Below are 21,364 nucleotides of genomic sequence, written 5' to 3'. Positions count from 1 at the left end.
CTACACACAGGTAATTTTCCCTTTCTTCCATGTGCTGATGAATCATTACTGGATCCTTCTCCCTCCCAGAAATACTCTGGAAAGAGGGAAAACAAACTATGACCCAGAGCACCGAAATTCCACATTGTGGCAGAAGAGCGACAAGTCCTTTAGCGACACGGCCCGTTTCCTCTGCTTCAGCCTCGGCGGGGAGAGCAGAGAGGACAGAAAAACACAACACCGAGTGCTACAATAGACTTGCGGCATTGCTGCTGACCATACTGTCAATTAGACAAATCGTAACACACTAGAGTGTATTCTCTGAAAACCCGAAATCACGTAGCAACTGCAAGAGTATACATTTTCCCAACAGCAGTTCACATACAATGTATATTTTTGGTCAAAGTCTAATTCAGAGCTGGATTATTACCAAGGTCAGACAAGTTTTGTAGCCCTGGCATGTTAATGGACTATTTCATGCTTAATCTGTTTTCATTAATGTACTATGTATTTAAGATTTGCACCTTCACAATCACACAACTCTTTTCAGGACATTTCCAGTTGGATGAACCCATATAAGGATTATGACTATTATGCACACACATACTGCTTCACTTGATGTATATGAAGGAGAGAATACCAAATGTACTACTATCTTTAATGAAACACTACTTAGCATTTTTTTCCTCCAGAAAATATATTAGTAATGCAGGTATGCATCTGCTTAGGTAAGAATCCCAGAAACTTTAATGGAATGTGAAAACACAGAGCAATTTCAGTGCTGTCTGGGCCTTAGAATTTAAAACATTTTCCTTAGATTGGCTCGACATTTTTTAAACTGAATAGTTTCAATTGAAATGATTTTATGTAAATCATTTTCAAATGGAATAAAGATACTTCAAATTATTTAATTTGACTTTTTTCATACTCATCTTTATAAGATGTTAAATATTTGAGACAGAATATTTAGTTGTATAATAATGGCAAATTATGATAAAACCATCAATTACTTTTGCTATACATGCTCAGCCTATACAAAGAATTAAAATGTTAATCGCTGCATTGCAAAACTCACAGATCTTGCTAATAGAAATATATTTTCTAACTTGTTATAAATTATTACATTCTTGGCTATTAATTCCATAAAAAGAAATACTTACTACTGTGCACAGTCTATCAGTTGATATTCGTTCGACCTCTCGAAGCATGCCTTTACGCCTTCATCATCCCAGAGCTTTTTTGCATGTTCAAAGAATTCCTGAAAATTGGAAATGCAACAAATAAGGGAACATTTCTCAATCTTTTCAATCCCCAATCTGTATGTGTTGCTTCTTCACCCCAACCTTCATGCTTTATACTTTCGCAGAATAATAGATTACACCTTTAAAGAAGAAAAGCAAAAAACACTTATTAGCAAAGTTGCAGTAAAATATACTGAACATATGGCTGCTGACAGTTTCCAGTACATGGTATGTAATGAAGACTGTCTTCAAAATTCACACCAGTCCATATATAAAATTTACTGTAAGTTACGTAGAAGCATGCTCACTTAATTTTTAACTGAATTTATGCTTCTGTCATGGAAAAGGCATAAAAGTGATGCAAAAAGCTGCTCAGCTTATAAACATTAGCTTCCCAGAGAAAGAAACAGTCTGTGACTTTAAAAAGGTTGTGTAATTTTTCCTGAAAAACACAACTTTCCGCTGCTTGGTATTTTCTCATGCAACATAATAATTTGATTGCAAGACTTTCACAGGCTTTGCTCAACACTGCTTCCTCCCAGCAGCCTGGCACAACATGCTTTTCGTAGCTGCTATCCCAAGCATCCCAATCCAGAAATATCTGCTGGCAAGCTTATTTCAGAATTATTTGAAAGAGGAATCAAAGCCATCCTTGGTGACGGTGAAGCCATAGCTCTGTTGTATAAGACGCACGTAGGCAGAGCGGTAGGTCTGACCCTGCCTGCTGGCTGCTCTGCTCCTCCAGCCCTTGCCATAGAGCATCACACGCTCCAGCTTGTTTCAAAGCCAGGAGTCCATTTTATGTTGTATCATTACCGGTACGTCAAACCGGTAACTGAGTTCTTCCAGCTAAAGCTTTCTAAAATCAAACCAAGAATGGTTAGACAAATTAATACTTCCTTTATTATACAACTGAGTCTTTCCTCCCCCAAATCAAATTGTTAATGTAGTATGTCAACTTAAACACTGAAGTTGTTTGTAATCTCTTAACACCTCAGCATGGCTACTAAATCATCAGAGTCCTTTGGTCAGTCATAAATTTACAAAACCCAACAAATGGCTTTTCCACAGTTAAATCTGGCTGTGTGTAAATTAGGTGTAATACCACCATTCACTTCATAAGCCTGTCAAAATGTTGTGTAAATACCTGAATTCTGAAACTTTCTGAAATTGTTTGCCAGTCCCTCCTCACACGTTTTCAGGATTAAAAACTTCTCTCAAAAGACAAAGTTCATAGTGAAAGATCTTGGTAGCACACAGAGTTCAGTTTTATGCTTTATGGGTTTCCCAACCTTGTGCACCAGCCCTGGGCAGGGCCCCAAAAGGTGACACTCTGCTCCTCAGCAACTGTCTGTGACCTGCTGGCGACGTTTTCAGGGAGAGGCAAAACACAAGACAGGATTTTCAGAACAAACTGTTACTGAAAATTATTTAGTTAGGATTTGAACATGGCTACAGAGGTCCTGAATAAACCCAGAAATGCTTTTTTCTTTCAACGATATTGTGAACGATGTAGGGAGAGAGAAAAATCCATTCTTTAAGGAATTTTCAAAACTTCAGAGAAAAGGACATGGTACAGCAAGCGTGAAAAACCTTCACAGAAAGTCTTGGAAGAAGAGAGGAAGCAAGACTAGAGATTGGCAGATGCTTATACTGCCCTTGGAATTTATTTCTTCACTGTCTTGAGGACATGTTTATTTTGTCTTTGTTATTTTAACGACTTATGTAATGATTGTTTAAAATACTGGCAGATCCACCTTTTGAAGTTATGCTACAGCTATTATAAACTCTCTGCTCCTACAGCAGAAGGAAAGCAAAAACAAGCTCAAGAAAGGACAAGATATCAAACTAAATAAACAGAAGGAGAAAGCGGACACATAAACCAGAGAGCATGACTACAAGAAAAAGAAAGAACTGGAGAAGTGAAAATGATAAATACCAGAAAACATGGAACATTCCTCAGACTTGAAGCTTATGCTTGATTGATATTTAGGGCATCAGCTGAATGCATCTCCCTTGCTGGCATCTTCAGCAAAATGCTGAAGCATTGCCTTCTGAATGGAAAGAGCGAGCTCTGGGTAAGCATCAGGGTCCTGAGGCTAAAGGACCCAGCTCTGCCACCCCCTTCCATGGGTGCGTGTACAGCAGTGTACAACCTCAGCCCTCCCTCCCTACAGGTGTGGGGGCCGAGCATGGCGTGCCCAACCTCCCCTCCTCACCATCAGTGGATGGGAATTCCCACCTTCCCACCCACCCAGAAAGCCATCTCTGAGGGGTACCTACATCTAAAAAATGGTCCCATTCAGCTCCATGCAGTCTATGGGAAGGGGATGGGAAGAGAAGGATGCTAGTATGAAACCTTCCTCTTCTGGGGGGTGGGATGGTTTGAGAGATGGCTGCAGACTTATTAAATAAATAAGTAAATAAGCAAATAAAAAAATTGCATAGCTACAGCAGTTTCTAACTTCACTCTGTTTTAAAATCCTCTGTATGAGCTTTATTTACTCTTAAAAATCTCTTCTGGAAAAGAGGCAATCTTTTCAGCTCAGCTTCTGAGACCCTACAAATATGTTGTAAATACAGGGTTTCCATATTATATGCTTCAAATATTTCCACCTGACCATTATATCTCAAAGCAGTCTATTTAAAACAACTTCCCGACTTCTAGTCCAAAGCAAATCCTATAAAACGGAGCAAATACACTTACCTCATTAAAATGTACCGATCTACTGCAGAGGAGTACACTTGCCTGCAAATTGCCTCCCACACAGCTACCCGATCTTTCTTTCCCAGGTGACTAAAGCCTTCCAGAAAAATCCTGCTTCATTTCAAGACACCAAGCACCATGATCCAACTTTCACACTTGTTTTTAACTCCCTTCTGGTCTGCTCTAAGTTCTTCAGTATTTTTTCTCCTCAACTGCTGAAGGCTCCCATTGCACACAGTCAAGCACACAGGAGGAGCCTGCTCACACGTACCAAACACGTCTGGATCCCAACCTACTCTCCATCGCAGGACAAGATCCAGACAGCAGTCACCACGTTCGCTCAACCTCTGCAGCCAAGCCCCCTTTGCCTGACTGGCCTTCCAGGAACCGCTCCCCGATCCCCAATCCCCATGACTTGTTCCTATAGACCCCAATGCTTGTCACCTCTTCCTCCCGCCACGGCCACATCATGGCCACCTCGCTGGCAAGCAGGCACTGGCGACCTGGGGCTAAGCCGGCCCTGCAGCACCTGCTCTTGGGGATGCAGTACCCTCAGGGTGGCAGCCACATTTGGCAACGCCTGTTGCGGGGACGAGCCAAGGTAACTCAAAGGATGGATAATTCAGATTTGCTCCAGCTGGTAAAAAACAATGGGCTAAAACTTTCCAGGTAACGTCTCTGGGGGGCGGGGAACTACATACAGAACACTACCTTAGGTCAGTACAACACAGATGAGGCTTTAAGAGTAAGTTGTGACCGTAGCAGCTTACATTCCGAGATGGCCAAACTAAGATTTGCTTCAGGGTTCTGACCTCTGGAAGGTGGCTATTCAGAAGTTCTTAAAAGTCACGAGTCACGTCCTTTAAGAAACCTCAACTGGGACAGAAGAAAACAGGGCCATGGAAAATCACTAAGGCCATCTGATGCAGCTGACCTCTGTTGGATCAAAGTCACCGAAATCTACCAAAAATATTTAGTATACTTAAGAGAACAAGGAATAATGTACTATGCCTGAAAGCAGAAAAACACCTTCACCATGACATGCCCATGAAAACCAACAAAACAGTGCTATTTCATCCAATCTCTTCCTTAGAGACAGAGATATACAAATCTTTGCCCTTATTAATACACATATAAAATAAAACCATTTATATATATATTTATATAGTATTTTAATTAGAGCATTAGAAAAGTAAATGATGCTGCCTCAGGTCTCATGAGTTACAGGTCTCATGAATTACAAGTACTTTTTACTTTACACACATTAATTTACACCAGTTACCTAAGAATTCATAGCAATCATTAGGCCACACAATACTAGTATTTTGATGTGATCAAAATGAAGATGTGACAGACAACATCTCAAATATTTCCTAATATAAAATTACCTGGAAATTTTCTATTCTTCCTGAGACAGTCCAAAAAACTCAACCCTGCATTCCTGAGCTTCCTTTTCACTAACAGGTTATTTGTGGTACACATATTTATGTGTGTTACATTATTTATGCTATAGTGTTCATAAATCATCTAAAAATCATGAAGTCACATAAGCAGGTTATACTTCCTTTTTTTTTCCCCAAATAAAGTTAAGACGTATCTAAATGTATAAACACCCTGAGCTGATATCACTGACGTAAACAGTATTATATTTTTACTATGTTTTAAAAAGGTCTTGTAGAAATATTTTTACTCACCTATTCCAAGGTAACATTTTTAAGTTGAAAAAAAAAAAAGGAGGGAATATATTCCTATACAAAACATTCCAAGGAACCAATACAGATACCAAATGCAGATGCACTACAGCTAAGTCTCAAAGTACCGTTTTTCAACTTTGTCCTACCAGAAGTTACAGCATGTTCTTGAAATTTAACTTTCCTTATTTTGGAAATAAACTTATTTATTGGTAGGTTACCTTAGAAACCTCCTCCCCCTTAGAACTCCTACAAAAAATTTTCAAGTAGCTAAAAAATGGACTTGTTTCACTTTTCAGCTGCCTAAATTGGGAATAAATATTAGTGATAAGTAAACAATGAGATATCTCCACGAACAGATCTTTATATATTTTGGAAACAGAACTTTTCATCTAATTGCTTTACAAACCACAAAAGTTCATGTTAGGTTGGGAACAATTTTTATTCTATTAAGATTCCCTTCTGTCTTCCTTCCAGATGGAGCATACATTTAATAAGCTATCCTGATGTCACCTTTCGGTTCCCCAGAAACTGGGATGTGGAAGGCTCCACTGTATTTTGTTATGCATATTTCTTCTGTTAATATATTGTGAACCTGGAAACAGCTGCTTAGATTAATGTGAAATAAGATTGATGTCCCTCAAGTCAAAATTCATGCCCTTCCCCTGAACTTCAAGCCTGTAAGACAATTTCTCATTTAAAACATAGATTAAACCTGCCTGATTAGCCTGACAACCATTTAAAGAAGTGGCAAAAGTTACCTATTTTCATAGTTCTGCCACTGTGGGTGTGAAATGTAGTCAACCACTTCTATTCTGAATTTCAGTTTACTACCTCTTCTCTCACGTACTTAACCAAACAAAAAGTAAATCACGCCAATTTATTAAAAATTCCCACCTTAACAGCTCCCAAACTGCCAACAATGACTGCGATGCAAGACAATCTACAGAATTTATATGGGAAGGGCGGTACGTGCCTCCCTACCGGGCGGGGTGTACCCCGCTTGTACTTCCCACAGGGCAGGGGTGTACAGGCATTCCCGGTCTCCCATCCACTCAACTATGGAAAAGTTTTGTGGAATAGAAGAGTGACAAATGATGGGTAACACTGTAATACCATGTGGTTGACACCCAGTGGAGTCATATTAGAGGTTGCACAGGCAAACTACTTCCAGGGTTTTCTAAACGTGACATGCCTGACTCCGCAATCCAAACATTCTTTTAAGCATCCTTCTCTGTGTACCACATCTGAGGTCAAAACTGAACTGGATCCATCAGCTAGCAGCCGAAGCCGCTGAGCCTGGCAGCAGTAGCAAGCAGCAGGATGCTGTGCTGTTACGGGGGAGGACGAGCAGCAGCACGTTTTGGGAGAGATGACTAGGCGGAAGGACTCTAACCTAGCACTTTCTCCACTTCTTCGAGACCTGTGAGGGGGCCCTTTTCCACTCGCTGCCTGAGGGAAGACGAGTGGGACAGCACCCTGGGCAAAGGAGAGCTCAGCTGAGCTCCCTCCTCATGCTCCAAAATGCTTTGTGGATGCTGGGGGTGTCCCGGGGGTCTGCAACAGATACCACAGATCACATTAGCATATCAGTGTTCTGTTGGGTTGTGTAGCACAAGGCATCTAAAGTAACAGACAAATGGCAATTTAAAAAAGTTTATATTTCATCCAAGTAAAAACTGGAATTTAACAGGATAAAGCAGTAGCTACTTTTGCGGCTCGAGGACTCTCTTGCAAGCCTCTACAGTCTCTACTCACTGCAAACACAGATTCCCAGATACTCACATAAAGATTAGGGCAATTTAAATTTAAGAATTGCATTCCGGTATCCGTGAGGTTCTGTTTTTTTTTCTTGATATTCGTTTTCCCATTAATTCAAGACTTGTGCATTTGGAATCGGAGGCAAACTTTCCCAACATTGCTGTTGTGACTGAATTCTGCTTTAAATGGAACTTTCTCTACAACATAATTCTTAAGAATGAAGCAAAAAAAAAACCGAACAGAGAAAAATCTCAGTGTTTCTCAACACACATCCTGATCAACATCATCATTAGTTAGCTACAAAATTGGTCAAAGAACCAAAAGCACTTTTCCCTCTGGAGGCTACTGACATCCCAGTACACTGGGCATTTCTATAGTCTACCATCATGTTTACCCTATATAAGCACGTCTGAATCTCCAAACAGCCACCCACAGTAGTTTCTTAATCTCTGAAAGCCTTTAAATGACATATGATTATCTTTCTAGAAGATGTACACGGTAGCTCAACATAATATAATTCAACAGCTAAGGTTTCTTAGTATGTAGTGAAGAATAAATAATGTTTTTTGTTTTAAGAAGGTACAGTAATACTATAAATAACGGATAATAAAAGTGATAATGGAAACTTGCTGAGTGAATAACCTTAAGAGAATAATACCTGGGGCTTCAAGGTGAATGATGAGAGTAAAAAATGGTACTTCTATGCTATACAACTAAGTCAACAAACAACCTTTTATTGCATTTTTTTGTATAGTATTTACTTTCCATTGCCTGGGCTTTTCTCTGCAATGCAAGACTCAAGGCCTTATAGAAAAAAAAAGTCTAAAAAGCTGTCTGCTTAATCTTGTATATAGAGGCATCGCATATGTAACCTTAATTTTGAAAGTCTGACTTTAAACTTGAATCTTAACCCAGTGTTTAACTGAGGCGGTTGTAAACTGATGTTACAAGAAACCCAAAACAGACAGTGCGCAACAATTTGCCCCAGTGCCTCCAATTATTACTGATTTGCTTGTGCCAAGTGTAGAAACTAATTTTCTATTAAAAATACTCTCCGCTCCCAAACATCTACTGAGTGCAACCGTAAGCTGTACGAACAAAAAATTTTAAAAGGACTTAATGCAGAAATTATGGGGTAGAGTAGCAGGTAAGACACCCAAGAGAGAAGGAAGCCTGCTCAGTTACCTCTTACACAAACAAGTATAGTCTCTTGATAATCAGCCTCTTGTTTATCAGACAAAAGTGTCCCCCATGGCTCAGCCAGCTCCACTTCTTAATCCTTTATGAAATGTTCTCCCTACCAAGAGAGCTGTTTTGCTGTAGGTATACAAAATGCAGCTGCTCAAACTCCTTACGCCCGCAACAAGGACAGGCAAACAGAGTTACAATTTAAAAACAAAAGCAGAATACAGGACTTGAATTTTTCCAACAGCAGTGGCGTCAAAACCTTCATTAGCACCCAAGCAATAACATGCGAAAAACTGAAGCCATGCAGGAGCGGTCAACTGGCATGCAAGGACCATGCTTAACAGTAGGGTTCAGGTGTTTCTAAAGCACTAGCACTTACGGTAGATTAATTATACAGCAACCTTTAGCAAAAGGACAACATCCACCCCCTGCAAGGTATTTTCTGTTGTAATTTGTGGGAGTGCAATAATCAAACCAATTTACTTTGCTAGTTAGTGACTCATTCTGATAGGCAAAGCAGCAGTTTGGCCTCTAACCCTCCTCCGGAACCTAGCTTTGGATCTATCAAGTCCACCTACAGAATAATACATCCAGATCTACCTTCTCTTCCTGTTCACTGGACTTGTTTTGCCTTTTTTAGGCTGAAGGCAACAGCCTTGAAGCACGATCAGTCTGCACTAAACATAACCTCAGTTCATTAGCACCTAACACGGGAGGACAGTAAATACCACCTTCACAGAATGCATTTTTGTTGGTGCATCTTATGTTCCAAGAAAACAAAATTAGTTTATTAATTCCTAGGAGAATCTTACCCAACTTGGAAGTGTAAGGAAAGAAGCTGGGGAAACAAACAGCATTTATAAAGGTATAAAAGCACTATTTGCACATGGCTACTACATGACACTGCATCTAGATAAAACATATGAATTGTGGAGCTCGTTGGCAATGTTCAAAAACCAGGATTGCAACCAGCACAGTACATTCTACGTCCCTTTCTTGAACTATTTTTGTGACTTGACTTTTAAGCTCTTACTCTACACTACATTTCCAAGAAGTGTGTACAGTTAAGGTATCAGCCTGATTGCCTTAGCAGTTCTATTTATGCCTGCTAAAAACATGTTCCATCTGCCATCTTATTTTATAGATATCAACAAGTTCACTATTGTAGACCACAGAACTCCTCACAAAGCTTGAGAAATATATTAATACATTTTTCAAACTCATACGTGTCAAAACACTAAAAAAGGTCTGAAAGTTCTTTAGATCACACTAGCAAAACAAAAATAACAACAAGATTTTGTGCTTTTGCAATATTTCAGGGCCAGCACTGTAGATAAGATAGGCTTTGAAGATAAAAATGCATAAGTCAAAGAGCAGCTCCATGTTTTATCTTCACTACTTATTAAATAGGGGCTTTTTTTTCCTGAGCTAGAAGACAATGAACCTTTCAACTTTCAGTCTGCCATCATAAATCCTTAAATGCTGCTGCCTACCTGCTATTTTGAGAGGGCCATCAAGCTCTCTACTAAGGAAAGTAGGAGAAGTAATTTAAGCAAATTGCTTATTGTACATAGTGCCCAAAAAACGTGTTGTGCCGAGGATGCAAAGCTCATGCACATTCTTTTCCTTGAACATATTTTGTTTTGTCTATGTTAGAGCCTCTCCCTGAATGCACATAAAGCTCTTCATTTGAAAAAAAAACCCTCTTAAATTATTTGTGAAATTAATTACAGATGTTTTACACAATCCTGCAACATTGCTGCCCTTTGCATTTCTGCAGCACTTGTGAAAAGAAAAAGGTAACTATTGTTATAATTCCCTGGAGGGACAACAGATGATGACAAAGTGTCAGATAAATCTGCAAGTGTTGAAAAAACATACAAAACTTCATGGTACTGACCGAATGTAAGAATCAGAAATATGTCATGACTTTACAAAATTTGGTAGCAGGTGTTTTTTACGTCTGATGCAGATGCTGATTACACAGTTGTCTTTGTAGAGCACTGAGCTTTCAAACTGGAAATATTACTGAAAAACACATAATCCAGGTGTCACCTGTACTGGGAGATGTTTGCTTCCTGTTTGTTTGTTTATTAAAAGGGCAAAACATACAGATGCAGTGCAAAAGCGTACAGATTCTGTATGTCAAAATTTGAATCTTTATCTAATTACGGAAGACCAGAGCAGTAATCCATTGAGAGAAGAGGGTGGGAAATCAACCCACAGGACTGTAGTTATTGCTTCTGGTTCTGCAATCACTTAACTCCCAGGTCTCTGTGTAACAAACTGCAACGAACGTATACTTCATTTTCTTAAGAGTCAACATAAAGTCCAGTCAATGAGTATGTACACACCACTCTGTGATCCCCGATGAAGGCACGGTTATAGAAGTGAGAAGTACTGCTACAAAACTGTATTATAAGCTGGTAAACATCAGGCATTTCAGGGCAGGAAATATTATCAAGGTTTTTTTTTTGAAACACAAGCCAATAATAACAACAACATACGTGCTGTAACATTGCAGAGTTGGATCTGAATCGCCTACGGTTTTAAATCTTGAGTGGTATTGTATCTGATCACATTTTTTATTAGCTGTATAGTAAGGCAGTCATCTTTTCCATGCCACGGTGCACTTTGGCACAAATCAGTACAAAAACCATTGAGATCCTCTGGTGGATTATTACTTCACTGAGCAGTGAAAATCATGCAGTTAATTGTTGCCCGCTGTTTTGAAGATATAAGGCTAAATGTGCACTCTGTCACCTTTTGATGGTGAGAACTTGACCCCTATACAAGGTACTCCTGCGGTGCTCTCAGCCCTTCTTACAAGTTTGCCTCAGTTTTCATTACTCAGATGGTGGGATACCCCCAACAAAGTCAGACCGGTGGAGTACAAAGCGGAGGGCTGCGGCTCTCCCCTGTCCCCAGGCAGCCCTCCTGTCCCTGCCCATAGGGAAACCCTGCTGCTTCTGTAAATACAGTTTCATAGTGAAGACAACCATCGAGCAAGCTGAAAAAACAGAAGCCCGCAGCTTATAATTCTTACAGTACGAAAAGCTTCTACTACTTACAGTTTCAACTGTTTTCCTTAAAGCAGTTTTGAAGGTCATACATCAAGGAACTATTTCATGCTCTAGTATGCACTTTATTATTTCTAAGTGATTTCCTACCAGACAAGTGGTTTGCAAGGACTGAGAACTCTCATTTCCTTTTATAGATTTGATTCGGAAATAAATGCTGGCAACATCATGTGACTAACAGGCAGCATCCACAACTTAAGCAACTCTCATAATTAAATCGGAAAGTAATGGAAAAGTTAGCCCGCTGCTGCCAGATCTATTTAGCCTTCTACTCCTCCCCACAAGTTTAATCTAAATTCTCCAACTTTATCTCTCCTCTTTGACACTTTTTCCTGTCGTCATCTGTGTGCAAAAGACAAGACTAGCTTCAACGGAGTAACTTACTCATTCTGAAGTATTTATAATAGTAGGAAAAGGAAATACAAGTCTTTATTATATCTCTGTGACTAAACTAAATTGAGTTTCAGCAAACCAATTTTTGTAAATTAACAACCACAAATGTACGTGTAACTATATGAATAAGGATTCCAAAAGAAAAACTTTTTGTCTTTTCTATCTGATGGCTGTTGCCCTTAAAAGCTATTCTGGCGAAAGATACAATTCCAGGAACTAGTAATTTTGACTATCTGAAAGTAATACACTTTAAAGGAAGCCCATCATTTTGAGGGCATGTACTCACAACTTTTATAGATGCAGAACTACTCTATCTTATTCAGTCAGACTAAGGCACTTAATAAAGCTCTGAAAAGTAATACAGATTCTTAGGTAAATCTTGGCCACATTTTATACGATTTTCAATATTCTCCTAGTGCCAGCCCTCATGAATCCAGTGCTGATGAGCCTCAGAATTCAACCTTTTCAGACTAATTCATAAGGAATTTAGCTAGTGACTTCAGAAAAGATTTTCATTCCTAGTGTTTAGTATAGTACATAATTTTGAAGAACTGAGATAATAACATCCTACTATGTATAATATAGAAAGAATGTATATACAGTAACAAATGCAACTGTTGAGGCATCAGAACCTAAGTATTTTTTATTAGCCCATAAATATTCTTGCAACTCAGAAACTGCCTGGAAGTCAAGAGAGATCTGTAAGAACAGAAATCTCTATGAATTTAGATGACCAGAGACAACGAACAACTCGTGGATGGTAAATTCTGTTGGAATTTCAGAGCTGGAAGTTGTTAAAGGGGTTCAGCTTATTGGGATGGCAGACATTTCCAGGGTACCTGAAAAAACGACTTTATATAGCCTAAACTAGCTTCTTCCCTTTCTTCCCAGTCTTTTATTTACTATTTGCTGCAGGATTATTTCTGACTTCAAATGTAATCTAACATGAAAGCTGCTGATCAATATTGTAAATAGATGATTAGTGTCTTGTGATTGCCAAAGAACCGTTAATGAATCTCAATACATGATGTTGAAGCATGGACATCAGATAAAATAATTGAATTGAGTGAAATAATAAAACCAGGTAATTCCCTCAGTTTGATAGGCAAATATTGACAGAGCTCCTTAAACAGAAAGAAATGATTCACGCTCATCTCAGAAATGGTAGGAAATAAAATTCTTTGGAGTAATTAAAATCAAACTGCCACCAACTGAAATATTGCCTACGGAAGCAAAACACAGAACTGATGAGTCTGAAGTCACTGATACTGGACCCACCCCAACCTGCAGCAACTGAGGCAAGACCACCATGCAAGTCCCCAAGAAGCCTCCCTGCACCTTCTCCCCCAGCTTCCTTCAGATACTACTTGTACCATAGACCCTGTCAGGGCCATCACAGAGCCGTCAGCAACCTCCATGCTGGTTGTACATGAACAAAAATGGGCTACCGGACATCATACCAGGAAGAAGAAAAATGTGAACTAACATAATTCAGTTGGATCTGGAGAGGAAATCTCAGATAGATATGTGCACATTGTGAGCCAGGCCTTGAAACAATGTGAAAGCAATTCAAATAAGGACTTTTGTTGCCTTCTGTTACAAAAGCCAACCAACCAACTCTAAAATGAAACAGAGAAATAACTTTGTCCAGCAGCAATTGCTCTAAATTTCTAGGGAAACTCCATTCCACAGGCAGTTTTTTTCAGATCTCTTGATTCCTGTGACTGACTGGAAGAGAAGATATGGCTGAGCTATGAATGCATACAGGCTATCCCCGACTCTTTAAATATCTCTTTGGAAGGATACTAAGAGCAAGTGCATTGTAGAGTATAACTTTTAAGCAACCATAAACTTTTGAGAATGGAAGGTGGTAAAATCATCAGTAGTTACTTTTAATTAAACAAACACATACACTCCACACTTCTCTTCCTCTCTATGTGACCACTGATCCATTGGTTACTGAACCATAGCTTTTTTCATTTTCCGAGTTGAAATGCATTTCACTAGTGAAGGAAAGAGCCTTCTTCATTATTTCCATTAAAGACTTTTTTTCTGCAGTTAAACCAGAAGATGTATGCAAATACCAAAAGTTAAATTCTTTACCAGCTGTAGCAAGTCCAAATTGTAACACTGTGAAATAATTCAATATGCCTGGAGAATATCTACATATAAAGCAAACAATAATTTTTTAAGTATAAAAAGGTAAATTTGCTTTCTTTCCAGGAAAAAAAAAAAAAGGACAAGTATTAACTTGGAGAATTTGAGACTCCAAACAGTCTATCCTTCTCTCTGAATTGGAGAGAGATGGATTTGATAGCTGGACTGTTGGGTGGATGAGGAACTGCTTGGATGGTTGCATCCAGAGGATAGTGGTCAACGGCTCAATGTCCAGATGGAGACTGGTGAGGAGCGGTGTCCCTCAGGGGTCCGTATTGGGACCAGTACTCTTTAATAGCTTCATCAGTGACATGTACAGTGGGATCAAGGGCACCCTCAGCAAGTTTTCCGATGACTCCAAGCTGAGTGGTACTGTTGACACGCCTGAGGGACAGGATGCCATCCAGAGGGACCTGGACAAGCTCAAGGAACAGGCCCCTGTGAACCTCATGAGGTTCAACAAGGCCAAGTGCAGGACCCTGGGTCAGGGCAACCCCTGGTATCAATACAGGCTGGGGGATGAAGGGATCGAGAGCAGCCCTGCCGAGAAGGACTTGGGGGTACTAATGGATGAAAAGCTGGACATGAGCCAGCAATGTGCACTTGCAGCCCAGAAGGCCAACCATATCCTGGGCTGCATCCAAAGAAGTGTGGCCAGCAGGTCAAGGGAGGGGATTCTGCCCCTCTACTTCACGCTGTTTAGACACCACCTGGAGTCCTGTGTCCAGCTCTGGAGCCCTCAGCACAGGAAAGGCATGGACCTGTTGGAGAGAGTCCAGAGGAGGGCCACAAAAATGATCAGAGGGATGGAACACCTCTCCTGTGAGGACAGGCTGAGAGAGTTGGGGTTGTTCAGCCTGGAGAAAAGAAGGCTCTGGGGACACCTTCTTGCAGCCTTCCAGTACTTAAAGGGGGGCTTCTAAGAAAAATGGGGACAGACTTTTTAGCAGGGCCTGTAGCGATAGGACAAGGGGTAATGGTGGTAAACTAAAAGAGGGCAGATTTAGACTAGATCTAAAGGGAGTTTTTTTCACAATGAGGGTGGTAAAACACTGGACCAGGTTGCCCAGGGAGGTGGTAGATGCCCCATCCCTGGCAACATTCAAGGTGAGCAACCTGCTCTAGTTGAAGATGTCCCTGCGGGGAGTTGGACTAGATGACCTTAAAAAGTCCCTTCCAACTTCCCTTCCCATTCTATGATTCTATGGCACTTTTGGTTAAACATAAATATGTCCTCATATACAGTTGTAGCTTTCTTATCTACCCTTTATAGATCAAGTTTTATTTTTAGTGCAATATAATTTAATTAAACAAACATTCAATATACATTTTTAAGCTATTTATAAAGATAACCTCATGACAAATTCAGTTTTAAGATGAGGAAATTCACTTAAAAACTTTGATTTAAGGATTTGCTTTCTACAGGATCACACTTTGAGACTGTATTTCTGCTGCACCTAAAAAGGGAACTGAATAGTAAAGCCTTTTGCCTATTATCCTTTTGTTAGACTGCTAGTTTTTCAAACAGGTTTCTTTACAAGAAACTATAATAAAATGTGGATAAAGAGCAGAGTGATCTTCACATGAGAATAATGATCCACGGAATAGTTTTGCGACCTTTCTATTCAAAACACCCACATCCCCTATATAAACTATGATTTTTGTTGCTTAGACAACATTATAAAAATCAAAGTTAATTCTCTAACATGTCCTTTGACTTTTTAGAAACTGTCTTGAAATCTGATAGAGAAAAGGAAAGTATTTTAATTAATTGGATCATTAATGCACTGTATTTGTACAATTTCTTAGTTTCTTAATGTTTACCCATGCAGCCTAGCATTTAGCTCTGTCCTTCAGAGGTGGACAGTCTCCCACACAACATGGCTCTGCACTCAGCACACGTAGGCTGCAGAACAGCAGCAAATCTCAGTAAGGTTAGCTGACATTTTGCTTTTGCACCCTCAGGCACCTGGTGCAATGGGACCCTGATGTTCACTTCAACCTTCTGATGTTTTTAAGCACATAAACTATAACTCTTATGCAAGGCTCCAAGAGCCAGCAGCAACTTCAGACACCACAGATGAGGCAAGACTTTTCAAGCACTGACTTAATTTTGCGATAGGCTGGAGCCTAAATGCTAGTGCTGTGTCAAGGCTGATACAGCTACTAGAAGGAAGCCAGAGGAATTGCTCAATTCCGCCTCAATTTCTCCTCAAGGGAAGGCAGTTATTGCCACTTACTTTCAGGACAGTTTTGCACTCTGTTGAGCTCTGCGGACCAACACCTTGAAAATAGTCAATGGCCAAGTACTATCGTACACTCCTCGTGAGTGGGTTGGCAGAACTGTCCCCTCACCATAGCCTGAGCAGACTGCTGGTCTCCCCTGGACAATTATTAAAACCTCAGTGAAAATGCTGGCTTCTTAAAACAGCATTTTAATACAACAGCAGTCTTAAACTTCTGTTGATGGTGATTGCCATGGACATCTACCAACACCTTATTTCTACATTTCTAGTAGAAGCAGAAAGCTATCATAATGCCCAAGTTCATCAACAATAGCTACAAAATCCAGCATGCATAAAGACAAAATGTAGGTGTGCAAGGAAACCTTAAAATAGCATAAACATAGTTGTCTATTGTCAATAATTATCTATGATCACATCTGTTTATTATAGACTTGTAAATTAGAAGTCAATGCTGAGAGTCCCTTAAAGCACAATTACTGTCGGGTTCATTACTAGACATACTTCTAATGGTACAAGCTGGTAAACTAAAAGCCATGTATTATCAAGAGAATACTGAAAAGAGTTTTTCCCTTTAGAAGCAAGTGACAAGATAAACATATCTGCTTCTACTGAAGTAAACTGGCTAGCAGGATTCAAGAGACACTTCAGTTTTTGGTAAAGCAACAGGCAGCTAGAATATACATTTTTGTATTTGCCACATTTCAGTTATCTAAATTATGAAGACTCTTTCTAAAATAGATGCCAACGATTAGACAGCTAACTGAATTGACTCAATATAGTTAATAAAAAATGTTATGTGGCTCCTGTCAACTGGTTTCAAGTAGTCAGATGAATGAACTAAACATTTCCAAAAGGCAAATTGCATTAAGTTCCTAAAAAGACCGTAGACAACAGAACTGCAACAGAAAAATGTCATCCTTTTTATGGAGAAAAAGGTCTACAAAGGTATGATGGAATTTCATTAAATAAATGCAATCTCTGAAATAAAATAGGTATCTTTGTTAGGTAACAGCCACAAGAACAGAGTTTTTATGTATTAAAACCTGAAGATTTTTAATAGCAAAGCTGTAAACTGTTCTTTTCTTTTGCTTGGAGGCAGAGATGAGTTATGTATCACGAAGTCTTGCCAGAATAATTACACCTGATTAGAGTCTGAGAAATTCATACCTGCAAAATAGCAGCAGTGTAAGAGCAAAAACATAGTGTGAATGCAAATATTTGATCGGAGCGAGCTTCTGAGAGCTTAATTGCATCATTCAAAAAGAAAACATGATTATGTTGGTGGAAAAACTCCTTTAGTCTGAATATATAGCTATGCTACCTTGATCCATCAACACAGATACACTGGCAAGTACATATGAATTGAACTTGAGACGTAAGTGGAGACAAGCCCTCAAGAAATTTGATTGGTATCACATTATGCTCCCAGTGACTAGAACAAAATGGTTATTAAACTTCTTGCTGAAATGGTGACATCTCTCAAGCTCCCTCATCAGTCCTACATCTTGTATTTTTTATTTTATATTTATATATGTATATACAAAAAAAGTTGGTCCTTGTTAAATTTTAGTCCTCAAAATATATCTCTTTGCATACATAATCCACAGATATGGATTTTTAGATGTTATTGAACTTTATGTATTTGATTACTACTTTAAATCAAGAAATTCCAATGGCAACTTTAACTTTAAGAACAATTAAAACATGCTCTTGTATATATAAAATTACTCTCCTTTATTGCAGTATAAATCTGGTACATTCTAAAATGCAGAGTCAAACCTTTGGCTTGGAAATTTTCTGTTTCCAGATTTACAGCCATATTAGCAATTCCCAAATGTAATTTACCACTATATCACACTGTATTCCCATGTAGCAACTGTAGCGGTATCTGCTTGATGTTCTTAGCAAAATGAAAGATAAAATTTCCAGGAACTAAGTTAGAAAACCTACGTATTACCTAACATACCTCACAGAAAACAGCTGCTGTATGACCTATCATTAGATTACATGTCATAAAACACAGAAGTATTCACATTCATCTTGCAGCCCTTGTGTTAAAACATTAAGTAAACAGACAAAACAAAGCACTGAAATCTGAAAATGTTTCCCTCATCTTTCTTATTTTGCTACTCAAAAGACCTTAATCCAATAGAAATAAAACATAATTTTTGAAATTTGCACATGTATGGTTAACACACCTATTTGCGTATCAACATCCAATCTGCTCTTCCACAGCCAGAGTACTTAGTGTCAGCACTTATGTCTTAAAAGCCTTAGAAGAAAAGTATGCACTTTATTTGTGGATGCAGTGACTTTTTCCTAACAGCTTGCAAAACAAACTGGGCAAGTTTTGGGAGCCCAGCAACTGGGTCTCCCGTGCTGTCATGCCCCTTGGCATGCCCAAGCCAGAGGATGACGGAGAGGCCACTCCTGGCTTCCCCTGGAGGCATTTGCCCACCCCATGGGGCGAATACTCACGTGGAGCAGCTCCCTCAAAATGCTTGCCCCCCTTTCCAAGGACTGCTGCCCCAGGGGAGGCAGCGATCTGCACAGATACCCTCACCACCAGCCTCCATCTTGGGGTGGGAGCCCAGCTGGGGCCAGTGTGCGAAGGTGGAGGGAGATGGGGACGCTGCAGGAACAGGGTGTCCAAGCTTGGTCTGGGCACTGACACTGCCCGAGGAAAACACAACTTAATACATATGAACACACTACGCTTTACTTGATTTAGAGTTGAAACCTTTAACAGAGATAAATCAAATATAGCACTAAATAATAGGACAACTGATCCCATTCTCTTTGGCTTTACAAAACAACTGGACTTATATGAAAAAAATATTATTTAAATAACTTACTAAAAATAGGTAAGTTCTACACTGATATCCCATGGAAAATAACTGTTTTCCATAGCTTTTACTAAGTATAAACAGTAACAAAAGCTCGTGTGCACTTCCACTCTTAGGCACTGGTCAGAAAGTACTCCAATTGCAACTGAAGCATGTCATAGCTCTATATTAAATCATTACACTGACTTTTTGGATGGTTAAATTTATCTGGGATTATATATCTTGCTTAAATCCCTCAGAGAGCCAGGGCAAACATAAAACAGAGTCCCAGTGCATCTTTTCCAGCATATAACTTAATTCTTTGCTGAAAGAGATATAGCAAGCTTTGGACTTTTCTTCCACGAGTTTTATTTTCTCTCTCTTTGAGGCATTCGTTTATAAATTATTTTTAAAAATAAGTAGTCTTCGTGTTATTTGGATCACTGCAGAAATGATAAAAAGAGGGAAAACCAGTGTATTGCTATCCATTTTATTAACTATTCTATCAGTTAGCTGAAAGCTATTAAATAGTCTATCAGGGCAATCAGTTCCAGTGCTCCATCTTTTCCATTGTCTGAACAGTTTGGACCATGCACTCTATGAATTTGCCATACCACTGTTAGGATTTTTGAAAAAATGTTTTTTGTAACACCACATCTATTTCAGTATTCAACATAAATACAGATTGTAATAAGCAAACTATGTTGCCAAAAGTACAATACACTACTGGAAATATCTGTTCATGGAGGTGATTTGGATAGAACAACTGGATAACTCTCTGGACAGAAATTATACCCTGTTAGCATATTCACCATGAGTGGATTAAGTATACTGCTGGATTTTACGTTATTTTTTGCAACTCAAGAACAGTACAAATATGAACTCAGCATATTTCTGCCACGTCCCTTGTCACTGACAAACTAACCCCTGAACCCTGCTTGCAAAATGCACGTTTCTAAAACAAACCAACCAAAACCAATACAAAAACTCTCCCCAAACCCAAAACCCAACCAACCAGAACACAAAAGCTTTGACTTTTCAATATGGAGAGATTTTCACACTGACATGGTATCCCACCACAGCCATACTGTCTCCAGATGAGCACAAGAGGATCCTCAAGCAGATGCAAGGGTATTTGGAATACAGAGATATATGTCAGGGAATAGAAAAATTAGCAACATATTTGAGAAGCCAAAAGAAATAAGAGAAATTAATTCTAAACAAAAAATACTAAATATATCATATCACCAAACCACAGTTACTTCATTAAATTGGATTACTAGGCCTCAACATATGAATTTATCCCAAGATGACTAACATACAAATTTTAAAAAGCAATTATAGTCATATAAATTAAGAAAAAATAGAAAATATACAGTGAATGTGAGTTTGCCTGCAAATTTCCATACAATAACCCTAACAAACCACCTAAGCAAGTTTCAAATGTAACAATAATGAGTTTTGGAGATAATTTAGTAAAACAAGTTCTGCTTATGAAATATGTTTTTATTTTAAACTTTACATATTTGAGCCATATTCCCAAAACCACTGAAACTATGGGCAACAGGCTAATGAAAGAGAATCATAACACTTTGACTGTGGAGTACTAGGACAAAAATAAATAGCTACTGCCAAGGACAAATCAGTTTTTCTGACCGAAACTTCCTGGGGAGTGGAAGATTGCTTAACTGGGGATTTTGCCTGACAGAAGGGGTAGAAGCTGTAAAGAAAAGCTTCTCCCTGGCTACTTGAGGAAAAGAGTTGCATGTGTGACAAAGAGAAAAGAGAAACAGCAAATAAGGCAGGCACTGTGGGAGAAAGACTCCTTCCTTTCTGCAGGAAAAGCTACCAACCGGGAGAGCAGAAGGAGAAGCAAAACCTTACAAGCATTTGACTTTGGCTCAGCGAATCCTCCAGAAGAGAGAAAAAACTGAGATAGGAATGTGCTTGCTACAATCATTGGTTTTGTCCAGGTCTGTTTTTCTCCCCCCCCCCCCCCCCCCTTTTTTTTTAAACTAAGTACAGGTTTTGGGGAAAATATTCTTAGATCTACATATGTGTCCTCTTTGAGAAATTGCCTGGAGAACATGACTATA

General features: G+C 39.1%; 1 protein-coding gene across 2 annotated transcripts in view; it reads right to left on the bottom strand.

Annotated features, from left to right (window-relative positions):
• Positions 1-21,364, bottom strand: part of GNAL (G protein subunit alpha L) — a gene marked incomplete at its 3' end in the record, with an annotated part of 198,479 nt that overhangs the window by 58,729 nt on the left and 118,386 nt on the right. For both annotated transcript variants that reach the window (XM_081996551.1, XM_081996552.1), the window contains exon 5: positions 1,140-1,237. In XM_081996551.1, the coding sequence (XP_081852677.1) occupies positions 1,140-1,237 (98 nt within the window). The remainder of the gene's footprint in view (positions 1-1,139; positions 1,238-21,364) is intronic.

The sequence above is a fragment of the Phaethon aethereus genome, assembly GCF_964289735.1.
Source record: "Phaethon aethereus genome assembly, chromosome: 2".
NCBI lineage: Eukaryota > Metazoa > Chordata > Aves > Phaethontiformes > Phaethontidae > Phaethon > Phaethon aethereus.
This window is presented reverse-complemented; position numbering and strand designations above follow the sequence as displayed.